The 13,857-nt window shown below is 39.1% G+C and overlaps 1 protein-coding gene across 1 annotated transcript; it reads right to left on the bottom strand.

Annotated features, from left to right (window-relative positions):
• Positions 1-3,381: 3,381 nt before the first annotated feature.
• Positions 3,382-11,985, bottom strand: fasn2 (fatty acid synthase 2). Its single transcript, XM_071541784.1, has 6 exons — positions 11,928-11,985; positions 11,227-11,380; positions 10,819-10,979; positions 10,380-10,586; positions 9,918-10,099; positions 3,382-8,949 (listed from the first exon to the last, which is right to left on the bottom strand). Exons 1-6 carry the CDS (start codon positions 11,983-11,985, stop codon positions 3,382-3,384), a joined length of 6,330 nt encoding a protein of 2,109 aa, XP_071397885.1.
• Positions 11,986-13,857: the final 1,872 nt, after the last annotated feature.

Here is a 13,857-nt window from a genome sequence, read left to right as displayed (position 1 = left end):
ACGGGTATTAACATTTTCTGACGCACTTGCCTGTAAAGTAGTCTAACCAGCCTAGAGCGACCACTCTTGGGAACTGCTAAAAGTGGCTTTGTAAATGGAAGTGAACCTCATGATGCTGTCACCATCCATCAAGCAATATGCCGAGGGAATGAGTTATTATTATTAGTATGGAGTTTTCTGTAAACCTTACAATTCCCACCAATGTCAACACATTCTCACCCTAACTAAAAAATCACTATAATATTGCTATAATATCCTTATATGGACTTAAATAGACGTGTGTCTGAGGTAGCCCAATAATGATTTTATATAGTGACCTTTGTGGTATCCTATATCTCGCATAGTATCAATATAATATTCCTATAAAATCCCGTTTAGTTTAGACTTTTTCCGATTTTATTGTATCATAATATTATTAATAGGCTATTTGACTAAACTTATTTGTATGGGACCAGTATCCCAGGCATATCCTTGTTATCGTTTTATGACTGACAGGTACATCGCATTTTGATCAACAATTACACTTTGCTTATCAGTAGAACATTTTGTCTTTTAGAAAGGAGAGTTTGGTCGTACTCACGGTTCGAGCGCATCTTCAAGGTTTGTGCTGTCGCAAACAGAGTAACAGTTATGTGAAAATACAGGAGGGGACTGGGCACATCATCAACGGGCCCGTTCATCAGAAAGACACTGCATTCATGTCAACAAAGTATGTAATTCAATTATGACAGCAAACTGGAGTTGAAGGACTAATTAAGGTCTTCAGCAACGTGATGCAATCTATTCATTCCACTTTGTGCCTGTGCACAATACAGTGAGCACTAATAATATTCCATGAGAGAAACTCCAGGAAATAATCTGTATGGGGGCCTCTCACTCTGTTTCAATAACCCGTGTGCCAAAGTAACAGTAAAAATGCCTTCGATTAATGTAAAATTAAAGAAAAACTGGATTATGGTTAGTGGCCTTGGTAATTTTGTCATGCATCATAAATTGCATTTTAATTGTTTTGATGGAAAAAAGGCTCATACAAAAAAAAAAAAAAAAAATACAACTCAGACTTCTTTCCAACAATAGCAGTTAGCAGCCTAGTAGTAAGATAGTAATAGTACCTTTTCTAGTTAAAATGAATTTTATTCAAATAAAAGGTAGGCTTGTAGTTCAATCTGAGTATAGCGCTACTTGTGGCCCACTTGCACCTCACAACTGACATTGTTTACATCTGTGTAATTGGATTCAGTATCTTAGGTTTTTGGCTCTTTTATTTTGACTTTTATTGTGGAGTTGTGGTGGAGTCTCAAAATTGCAGATAGTTTTTCACCAGAAAACCTTCAAAAATCTGCAGGGTATGTTCAAAATTAAAGAAAACATAAATAGTCTACTGCTGAGGGCTCAGCTGGGAACGTGCAGGTGTGCATTTTCTGGCATGGTTTGATTAAACATTAATGACTGGGAGGTAGTGGATTATTATGTAAGTGTGTTACAGCACAGTGATAATATATTCCACAATCCCTTTCCTCAAGGCCATATTGCTTTAATAAAACAGATAGGCTATTATAGCTCCTGCCATTTTAATTTGAGGTAAACACAACTCAAAAAACTCTGCTGCTAGTTTTTTCATACAATTTTGACAGAACTGATGGTAGCAATGCTACAAAAAGTAAATGAGCTGACATTGTCCAGTTCCACATTTTGAAACATGGGAGAGGGTAAGCCTACTGCCACATTTTTTATTTATTTTAATTTTATTTATTTTTTTTTAAGTCACATTTTTTACCACAATGGTTTTGTGCACACCAGTGCATTAATGCTATACCCCATTAATTGTAGTTTCAGCAGTTGGTACAATGATGCATAGACTGTACATTTATTTTAAATGTATTTTGAAGCTGTAAATATTTGCTTACATTTGTAATGTTTCTAAAGATTGAAACAAAGACAGGCTGTGCAAACAAACAAGCAAACAAAAAAGACCTGCATGATGCCAAAACACCCATGCCAATTCCTTTGGAGCAAATTGGAAGTCCTGACACCTTTGCCAGCTCGATAAAATTGCCAATGTGTAATCTGCATTGATTACATCAGAATGCTTGTAAATAAACCTGCCTTGTCAGGCCAAAGTGGACAGAGAAACTGGGAGCTTGTTGATCATGTTATGATAGATCAAAATAAAATAATACAAGAGGCATGTTGCTGATAGGATGAAACAGCTATTGTATCATGGATTGCTTACTTACAGATTCAAAGTACAAGGATCGGTCTATTTTGAGTTACAATGGGTTACAAAGGTTGGAATATTAAGTCTTTTTTTAAAACTCTTATTTATATATAATTTATTTGAAAGCAAAATAATATATCCAAATCAATTCTGGATTGAGAGTAGGAACTAAACTTAATTTGTGATTCCAATTATTCCTCTAAACTAAACCTCTAGACTAAAAATATTCTAATCACTACCAATATAATGGTCCTAATTATTTGTCCTCAGTCCATTTTGCATGTGTGGCAATGTCTTCCAGGAGAACAATGCTCACAAAGTGTGATCACCTAATGGTCTAAACAGCAAAATACTGATGTCAGCCATGTGCCAAAGCCTCTGTAATCATACATGACCCCAGTTGAACATTTATGGGAGATGCAGGAACAGTGTTTGAGATGTTGTGTTCCATCACCGTCATAAAGTTGATGATCAATCAGAATCAATGAACTAGTAATGATAAGCATTGACCTTGATCTGTAAGAGATGACTGGATGAAAACATGCCAGAAAAAGAAACTCATGGGCATAAAATAAAAGAGTGTTGACGCTGGTGTTTTTATTAATTTGACTTCCATCTGATATACTCAAAAAAAAAACCCCCAAAAAACAACAACATACAGATAGGAGCTTAAAGATTCTAATTTATGAAATATTAGCAAAATAATTTAATATGTTTTACATAAATGATTGCCCATTATAAAATCATTTATAAACATCAGTTATGGTATAAATAATTGTAATGTTGAGCATTTTCATCATAAACAGGTTAATGAGTAAAATTATATTCTAATACAAAATATCCATTCAAAATTGGATATGTCTATACAAAATTGGGCAAAATAACATGGCTTAAAACAATGTAAAACGCACTTTAAAAATACAATATCAAAAATAAATCAAAACAATAACCATAACAAAACACTGCAAAACGAATACATGCTATGTGTTAATAGCATGTTAATAGCATGCGAAACACAGGAATGCTGTTATATTGTAACAACCTTTGCAAACCTGTTATTGAATTCTCTGAAAAAAATCCTCAATTAGTCTAGCATTATTATGTTATGATAATGGTTAAACTGGCAATGCCTTACATCTGTATAATATCTGCATTTGACAGTTTTACAATCTTGTTGAAGCAGCAACAATGTCTTTAATCAGAAGAGATTCTTGGTTATCAGTGAAATTTTCACTTTCTGCTCCTTCACTTAGGATTGCTACCACTGTTGATATCGTGGCATTGGGGTCCAGCAGTTTAACCAAAGGCACATTCACACCTCTCTCTTGAAAGATGAGATTCTGCAGAGTCATGGCCTGCATTGAGTCAATGCCTAAGGACAAAAGAGGCGATTCATCGTTCAGCTCACTTTTGTCAGTACCAATGGTCTCACTGAGTAGTGATTTGACATACTCTTTTGGTGAGACAGAATCTGCTTGTTTAGATTCTGAATCCATTTCTTTGGATTTTTGGAAAGCCTCCTCTACCAATGCGGACAGGCGCATGGTCAAGGCAGCATTTTGAGAGAGGATGTTGTACCTGATGTTTTTGAAGTGAAACCTGCAAACAGCCTGTTGGGGTCTGTTGAGCACAAGGCATTGCTCCAAACTTTTATAAATCTCAGCCACATCCAACACCATCATCCCCTTTGCCTCCAGAAACCTTTGGAAATGCTCCTTGTTCAAGAGGAGACCAAGGTTCAGAGCTCCCCAGTTGATAGACTGACCAGGGAGCCCAAGTTTGCGTCTATACTGACAGAATGTGTCAAGGAATGTATTGGCTGCTGCATAGTTTGTTTGTGATGCATTTCCCAGAAAAGCAGAGATGGAGGAGTAACACACAAAGTAATCTAACTGACATTTCTGTGTTGCATGGTGCAGATTCAGAACACCGTTTACTTTGGGTTTGAGAACTTTCTCATAGAGAGATTTGTCAAGGGTCTCAATCAGCCCATCATGCAAGACAACTGCACTGTGGAACACTCCTCTGATTGGACATGCAGGGAATTTCTGGCCAATGACACTGATAACCTTGTGCACATTCTCGGAGACAGATACGTCACACTCCATGCAAGTAATGCATGACCCACACTGTTTCTCCACATTGTTTATCTCTTGTTGCATGTCCGGTGTGGGTCTGCTCCTGGAGAGTATGACAATGTGTCCTCCCCCTCTTTGAGAAATGAACTTGACTGTTTCAAAGCCCAACCCAGAGAGACCACCTGCCACAATGTACACAGCTCTCTTTCGGAAAAGCAGTTTTTTTGTTGGTAGCAATGGAATGTCGGATAGTTTACCTTTGACATCTTTACCTTTGACATCTTTTTCCAGTGCCACAACAGGCAGTTTCTTTGAGTTGAAGTATGATTCTGATTTCTCTGAAGGAAGGGCATTGATGCTTTCGGATGTCACACTCTGAAAGGTAAAGCTCTCAAGGGCAAATTTCCTGTTCAAGTTCAAGGACTTGAGCCAGTGATAAATGTGTGGCCTCCGTGCACTCAGGGATCCCTTCTGCAAGATGGCTGGCATATGAATGGTCTGTATGTGAACACTTTCCTTGACACTTTGGAAAGCATCTTGAGCAAGCAAACACTGAGACTGAGATTCACAGATGATGACAACATTTTGGACACCAGGAAAGCTGCAAATTTTAGCAATCAGAGATTCATCAAATGGAGGCAGGAGGACAAATGCATCCATTTGATTAACATCTACAAATGATCCATTGCACTGTGTGCCAGCAATGACATTCCATCCTGATTTGTGAGATGTGAGGGCCAAGACTTTCATCAGAGCAGAGTCAGGAACCGAGGATATGATTCCTAGATGTTGTTTGGCTCTGGGCAAGGCTCGATGCAGGATCTCCCATGCCAGCACAAAGTATGAAACACAGGGTGTTTTCTGAAGGAATTGGAACCGTTTCATACTGTAGCACATGTCCTCTGGAACTGTGACCCTGTTGGCTGCCACAACAGGGTAACAGGAAACAACATGGTCTCCAACTTTCAATTTTCTAACATCCTTTCCGACTGCTGTAATAGTGCCACTGAAATCAAGAGCGAGTAGCTTATGATTCTGAGATGAGTATTTGTTCCAGTAGAGTGTCTGGCCAAATTTAAAATGTGAAGCACTGACAGGGAAATAATCAGATGAATGAACACATATCTTACTGAGCTGAATTTCAACTGATCTCTCACTGACTGCCTGGTGTTCATCATCAAAATGAGTGGCACACACTTGAGTCATTGCATGCGCATCAGCTGTCTGGAGGATGTAGGGCTCAGACAATGTAGAGCAGAAACTGCCCTCTGAACTGTCAGTGATTTCAACAGGGGTGCGGACAATGGAAGGTTTCAAAACCAACCCATCTTTCACCACCAATTCTGGGTACTTACTGCAAGGATATAATCTTAAGACCTGAGCCAGAGCTGCAATGTCCTTAGCAGAGACAGAATTTATGTCAATCAGCTGAAATGAAAGATCTGGTATCTCTGCAGCAAATGATCTTGTCATGCCAGAGAGGGCAAAACCTGGACTTATGTGGTCTACTGTGATTTCAGACGAACGGTAGGTTATTGCTCTGATGGAGTTTGGAAATCGAATTACCTTCAGTTCAAGGACTATCTGTCGGAAAATCTCACAGCACTCCACCAAGTTCTGCAGGATAATATCAGCTGCCAGTGAACTGAGGTCTTCTTTACCCCACACGAACAAGATCTCATCAAAGTTTTTCTCAATATCTGTGATATTGAGATTTGCCAAGAGAGCAGGGAATCCATGGCTCAAGATATCTTTTGCATGTGTCAAGGGAATGTATCTAGATCTTGAGTCCAGATGTGGTTGCATGGCTTTAGATATCCCTAAAAAGTCACAGAAGACCAAGGCCTTAGGAGGAGGAGTGGATGTGGTGTCTTCAGAGACAACATTGTAGTCATTATGGTAGAAGTATTCCTCAACTACATGAGAACGACTACCAAGGTACTTGATTAGCACATGGTTAACCTCAACCAACACTCTGCCTTCTTTATCTGTGAAGCAGCCACATACCTCAAAGTGATCAAGACCCACATGAATTGCTCTCAGATAGATAATCATCTCATCTTGCAAGGGTTCAAACACAGTCAAGCTTCCTATTTTGGCCGGAAACCCTGGCCTGCCAGCAAATGCATGTGCTATTGCAACTGGGAGAAGCTGCATCAAGAAATCAAGCACAACAGGATGGATGCAGTAGTCATGCAATTGAGACCGTAATTCTTCTGGAACTTTGACAACTGAAAAAGCCTCCATCAGTTCTTCCCCATAGTGCACATCCCCCTTATTTCGGAAAACATCCCCATACTGAAAGCCACCTTGAGAGAGATATCCATAGAAGTCTTCAGAGCTCACAACAGATTTGCATCTTTTGTAGATGGAGCTTAATGAAATACTTTGCTCCTCAATTAACCTCTCTCGCTTGGAAACTACTGTGCCTGATGCATAGACTGCAGATGGGGAGAATACTGTGAAACTAGTTTCATTCCCCGCTTGCTGTAGTTGCACTTTCATTTCTGGTGCATTCTGGGTTAAGACAAATGGACTCTGAAAATTGACACTGAGCTGAAGTGAATTAAGGGGCACCTTTGGTTTGGCACTGGCCATGAATGTGGCTAAACCCAACTCAGCATAGAAGGCTCCAGGGATGATGGGTACACCATTGTGTTTATGCTCTCTCAGGTAAGATGAAGAATCAGACAACAGATCACAGCTGAAAACATTGCTTCCATTGCCAGTCTGACAGAGCACAGGATGATTACCTGCTGTGCTTTTCTGTGCTGCTCCAATGATAACATCTCTCTGAGAGCAATCAAACTGGTATCTCGGGAAAGGCAATGGCATTGTCTCATATCCTCTGTAGAAGTGGTTCCAATCTACCTGAACCCCTAGTTCGAACAGCTTAGACACAGCGCTCATTGCCGTTTCATGATCTTTGTCTGGCTGCACCGAGGCAAGAACCGGGGTGTCATTTCCCAGAGATTCCATGATGTTCCTTTGGAGGGCCCTTCTTGGGCCGATCTCCACAAAGACTACATTCTTCTTCCCTTTAGTTGCTGATCTCACTGCCTGCTCAAAAGACACTGGCTCACGAATGTTTCTGGCCCAGTATTTTCCTGTGCAAAAATCAGGCTGCTCTACCTCCTTGCCTGTGACTGTAGAGAACAACTCTATCTCCAGATCATTCATCCGTAAGGAACCAATGCTCTCTTCTATTTCAGACAGAATTGGGTCCATCATGTGGCTATGGTAAGCAGCAGGGACATCTAATACACGGAGGAACAGAGTCTGACTCTTGTCTGAGGTGCTTAGCTCATCATGGAGGCTTTTTATTGCATCTGCATCACCTGAGAGGGTGCAGGACTGGGGGCTGTTGAAAGCAGCAATGGAAACCCTATCAGAGTAACGAGGGAGAAGATTAACAACCTCTGATACAGCCATGTTGCTGATCACAAGCATTTTCCCTCCTGTGACCTTGCTCTGGAGAGTACTGCGGAAATAGATGACTTTTACTGCATCCTCAAGAGACAAGAGGCCAGAACAGTGAGCAGCTGCAACCTCTCCAACAGAGTGGCCAAGTATTGCATCAGGCTTCACACCCCAATGCTTGAGGAGGGTGGCAATGCCAACCTGAATGGCAAACAGGAGGGGCTGGACAACATCTGGTTTTGTGAAGTCACTACTCTCAAACTCACTCTCAAGCCTGTCCAAGATGTTCAGTTCACACAACCTTTGGAAAAGTTCTCCAATCTCTTTGATCTTATCTCTGAATACAGTCTCTTGTTTTAGTAGCTGCTTACACATGCCATGGTAAGTGACGCCATTTCCACAGAAAACAAACACTAACCTTGGATCTGAGTAGGAGGGGGCAATGTTTTTGCTTAGGGCAGATTTTAGCTGATCTTTAAGATCAACTGCAGATGAAATCATGATGGCCTTTCTGTATTTGTGTTTTAGATGGCTCCTCCTGCAAGCTGACGTGTACACCAGAGAATCTAGATCAACCATGCCTTCTGCATCTAGCTGTTTAATGGTGTCTTCCATCATCAAAGTGAGAGATTTTGGAGAATTTGCTGACATGACAAAATACTTCCTTTGTTTCCCATTATTGTTTTGCAGAAGGCATGACTGTTTGTGTTGCTTGACAATAGCATGTGCATTTGTTCCGCCAAAGCCAAAGTTGTTCACTCCAGCTATTCTTTCACCAGAGGCTCGCCACTTTTCTGCTTCAGTAGGAACTTTTATATTTAGGGCTTTGGCATCTACACTGGCACTGTCTTCAGAGTAGAAAACTGAGGGAACAATGGTTTCATGCTTCATCATTAAGAGTACCTTAATGAGTCCTGCCACTCCAGCTGCAGATTCTGTGTGTCCAATGTTGCTCTTCACAGAGCCGATCTGGAGTGTCTCTGATCCTGGAGGTTTGGCTTTAGCAATGACGTTTGAGATGCTCCCTGCCTCTGTTGGGTCTCCAATTGGGGTTCCAGTCCCGTGGGCCTCTATGTACTGGACATTTGCAAGGTCAGACTCTGAGTATATTCTCCGCAGCAGCTCCTCTTGTTGAAGCATGGAGGGCTTGGTGATTGGAGAGACTGTGTGACCATCTTGGTTGACTGCTGTTTTGCTAATGATGCCCCATACATGGTCACGGTCCTGTATAGCCTGTTTGACATATAAAGAAGTTGTAATATTATTCTATAAATTATAATACTGTGTTATGATGGCATATTGTTGTACACAGTCAAGTTTAAATATTAAGATTATTAGGTTGAATAGGAACTATTAAAACCCATTACAGAACAACAAATGAATTACACACTAACACAGAATCATGAAGTTACCAATACTGATATGGAAAATGAACTGTTATAAATACTTCATGTTTAGAAGAAGCAAAATGCCATTGCATAAAGTAGTATAGCTATAGTAAACAGTGGTACAAGCTAGCAAGTGTTGTAGAAAAGCAACTTCAGTACAAAATGCTAGGTAAATTAACATTACAGTGAGTTAAAGTTACAGAGAATAAAGTTCAAGAGAAATTCACTGTGCATGATCAATGGATTCTCAATTAGAGAGTTCATCTGAGGATGAGCTGTTTGCTTGTCAAGTAGGTGTAACAAGTATAAAGGTGAGCTGATATAATTTACTGCCACTAATAATACAATAGGTGATTTCAGCAAAGCAATCTGATGACACATCAAAGACACATTCCAACCACGCTGATAATTCCCATAAAGAATGGATAGCCATGCTTTATCAAAAATAGAATTGGTTGCTATAGGCTAAGGTATCGTTCTTGCTTTGTCCTATTTTGCATCTTGTATGAAAGCCATAGTACCTAAGCATTAGTAGTAAAGGATGTGTTTTATTGCAATTTACTAGGGCAGTGTGGTCAGAAATCATCTCAAAATCACAGCAGTAAAGTACGGCCTGTAGAGTATTAGAGCTATAGCACGATACAGGTTTTGGCTACGTTTGAGAAGTTACTTTGATCTAATATCTGATACAATGTAAAAAAGTACTTGCTTTGGAAATTGTGGATCCCAAGCAAAATTAGAAAATTCCTATTGTTGCCCAACTTTAATGTAAATACAGTTTGTGTCCTTTCATTAATTTCTGCATGTTCTGACCTTTTTCAGCGGCTTCAGCAGAACTACTCCACATCCCTCTCCTCTGCCATAGCCATCTGCTCTGCTGGAGAAAGGCTTGCTGGTTCCTTCAGGTGAGATCATCTTCGCCTTGCTGAGAGCGACAAACACTCTTGGCTCTATGATACAGCTGACACCTCCACACAGAGCCATCTCACAGTCTCCTGATAAGACAAAACAAATTTTAACAAATGTTAAAATCTCAGACAATAATATGTTATGCTATAATGGTGATACTAATAGATTGGGCAATGCATATTGGCAACCCTCTAAGCAGCAGGCAACAAAGTGAGCCACAGCATCAGAAGTATAAGTTTCCTGACAAGATGTTTCTTTCTGATTAAGACAATAATGTTCAGGCAACTTATTGGGCACAGCTTCCCACCAGAGTTGCCAAAATAATTACCCTGTGTTATTGCCTTTAGTGAGACATACTGTACAGACCCTGCTTAATGGCTTGACAGGCAAGATGAAGAGCCACAAGGGATGATGAGCAGGCACAGTCTATGGACAGTGAGGGTCCAGTGAAGTTGAAAATGTAGGAGACTCGGTTCGCCGCTATACTCATAGCTAGTCCTGTGCCAGTCCAGTGGTTGATCACAGATGGGTGCACATGTGCAGCAGATTGCTCATAATCTCTGTTCATTAGACCTGTAACAGAAACAACATAAAAACATGTAGAAAATGTACACATTTTGTAGTGGCTACTTCATTAATGCTGTCCAGAAATGTAGCATATACTGTATTGCATAGTGAAAACTTACATAAGGGAAAATACTCAAAATGTCACAAAAAAACCCAGAGAAAAACACAGAAGCAGTATTAGTAATATCACACCAATTAAGGATACTCAGTAATTAACGACCCATTTTTACTGTCTTACCGAAAAACACTCCTGTTCTTGTCCCATTGGCCTTCTCCATAGGAATTCCAGCATTTTCTAAAGCTCTGTACACACACTGAAGAAGTTGTTTTTGTTGAGGGTCCATTTGTTCCACTTCACTATCACTAATGCCAAAGAACTTGTGGTCGAATTCATTGAACCTGGGAAAATTCACATATCACTTAGTGGTTAGCCTAAAATGAAATGGCTTAAGAGATTCATATAATTTGGATTGATGTGCCGCTGTTAAACTGGCACATCATTATCAGTCGTAATACTCATGAGTATGACTCATTATCTCATCATTTGTTCACATATTAATAGCGATAGTGGTTATGCTAGTCATGAGTCATGGAAATATTTGTTGTTAATTTCATTTAAAAAGAGATGCAGGTTTAAAGGTCTTACCCTTCAATGAGAGCCGCCTTAGCTGTGCGGGATTTACCCGCTTTGCTGTCATCGGCGTCATACCAGCTGGCTAGGTCAAACCTCTCCTTGGGAATTGGCACAGAACAGTTTGTTCCGTCCACAAGAACCTTCCAGAAATTTTCAAGCCCTTCTCCTGTTTGAAAAGATATATACTTCAACAGCTCTATCATGATATTGTGAACATAATTGTTGATTTAAAATGGCCACCCCTTGTTTCAAGCACTTTTTAAAAGATTGATTCCCCTGTCCTGGTTTATAAACACTAATCTGTACTGAAAGGCCGAGAAGTTGCTTCATCAAAACAAATTTAGAATTTGGCCACATTAACTTTTGAATTTTGAACTTCTGAACTATTGAATATTTAATCAAAAAATCCAATTGGAACCATTTTCCCATTTTCCTAACTCCAAATGTTATTATGTTTTTTTTTTTCATTTAGTAAGAAAACATGTTTTACTCAAAATAATGAATTTCAGAATTTGACTAAAAGTGTTGAAATATGTCTAGATTTAGTATTTTTTGTTTCGCACTTTTCTATATATATTTTTTATATCTTATTATATACTGTGTGTGGGTGCGTGTGTGTGTGAGAGAGAGATAGATCTGTAAATGCTACTTATTCAGTAAAATGTAGAGAAACCCTAAAAAGGTTTGAAAGATTCAAAACTCAAGTGGCTTACCGCCTGGAAAATTGCATCCTATGCCCACCACAGCAATACCATCTTCAGCTTCTTCCATGCTTATGGTACATCACTGAAAACAACTGCAAAGGGAATAAAAACAATAATTATCATTGTACCATCAAGTCAATAAAGTTAATTAAGACAGTATCGCTGAAATAGCTGAAATAAATGAGGTTATTATTCTGTCAAACTTCCTGATATTAGTCCAGTCATGTCATGCACCCATGCCTCCTTCACCATACCTTTTAACCTTGGTAATGGTATCACTGCCTGACTTACAGTTGATTCTTATAGCCGAGTTTCTTTTCTTAATAAAACATTAATGATTGACTGTAAACGTGGCCATGGAGATGAAGGACTTCAATGCACACCTTTATGGTGCCTTGCAAATGATTAGACCAAGTTTAATGAGTAAATCAATACGTTATCAAACAATGGGGTGACTTTAGGTCTTGTTTCATTGAGGCTGATTACCGTCTTGCCGTATGAGGAACAAACAACCAAACAAGGAAGAAAATCAAGTTTATATAAGTTTATATTCCTCAGAGTCTCACAGGCATCATTCTGAAACTGTAAAACCTACTAAGTTTATTAATCTATAAATAATCACACAAACTTGTCACCCTAAACATTAAGTAACACCCATTCATAACTCATCAACATGAGTGAACAATGTTATCTATATTCCAAAACATTAGATAATGTATACAATGCTTGTTAAGTAAGAGTTTGGCCTATATATTCCATTATATGTTTTGTTTAGATATGTTCAGGTCAAGGTAGACGTTGCCATTGAAGACAAACTGTATATCAAATGTCATCTGACAAACCTTGGATGGAGGCATATTAACACAGATAAGTTGTTTAGTTCTTTATAACATCCAATAGGTCCTCTGCTTCATTTCACATACATTGGAATGATGTCTATAAAGGCCAGTGTAAGCAAAACTAACCTTTGGACTCACCCTAACTAAAACAACAAAGATCATAGGAATAAACAAAGAGCATTTACATTTATGTAAGAATTATATTTCCTCATAACCCTCCTCAATTTGTTACTCTTAAATGTACTGTAAGTATTGTTTTCACTTTAATTTATAGCCTAACATTAGAGTTTTCTCAACTGCTTCAGTGAAATCAACATGTTTTACATGAGGCAAGTTTTCACTTTGAATTTAAATAGAGTTTCAGAGAATGTTGTAAAAAAGCAGCACCAAGAACACCTTGATACTTTGGCTGCATTATCTACATCCTATTAGTTCCTTAATGGATTTTCCAATATGCAGTGAGATGCATATTCAGCAGTTATCGTCCTTTTATTACCTATGTACGTTTCATAAGTTAATTATCATACAGTGATTTTAAAATGATTAGCTGTGGCTTTCTTTATTGCTGCATCTGTTCTATGAAACACAGAACCTGAATGGATAGAAAGGACGCTTCCCAGTGTATCATGGTAATTTCCTTTGGTAAACCGAACATGGCTTAAAGAGAATTATGATAATGTTGTCATGCAAATCAACATTGCTCCATGTTTGGAAAGAACATGAGATTCATGAAGTTAGAATGTTCATCACAACTGCCACTGGAACATTCATCCAAATGATGCCGTTGCCATGGTAACACATCAGCTTTCTGAGTCTACATGCACCAAATCAAATGCTGATCCAGGGATTCATTAGGCTGGTGTCCAGCCTCTATGAATCACAGTCTTCAGCACTCTTCGAATTTGCATGGTGATTCATTAGGTGTTATTGAATAATGAATCGCCATGCAAATTCGAAGAGTGCTGAAGATTGCGATTCATAGGGGCTGGACACCAGGCTAGGGATTCATCAATTTTCTTTGTAAAAATCAGGAATCCCTGTGTCCACTCATTATATAATCTCTGATGAGAGAAGTTATAGCCTTGCCCACTATTTCACCC

Source organism: Centroberyx affinis, unplaced genomic scaffold, assembly GCF_046629955.1.
Source record: "Centroberyx affinis isolate AG114_WGS23_722 - 3 ecotype Tasmania unplaced genomic scaffold, CSIRO-AGI_Caff_v1 ptg003958l_1, whole genome shotgun sequence".
NCBI classification, from domain to species: domain Eukaryota; kingdom Metazoa; phylum Chordata; class Actinopteri; order Beryciformes; family Berycidae; genus Centroberyx; species Centroberyx affinis.
This window is presented reverse-complemented; position numbering and strand designations above follow the sequence as displayed.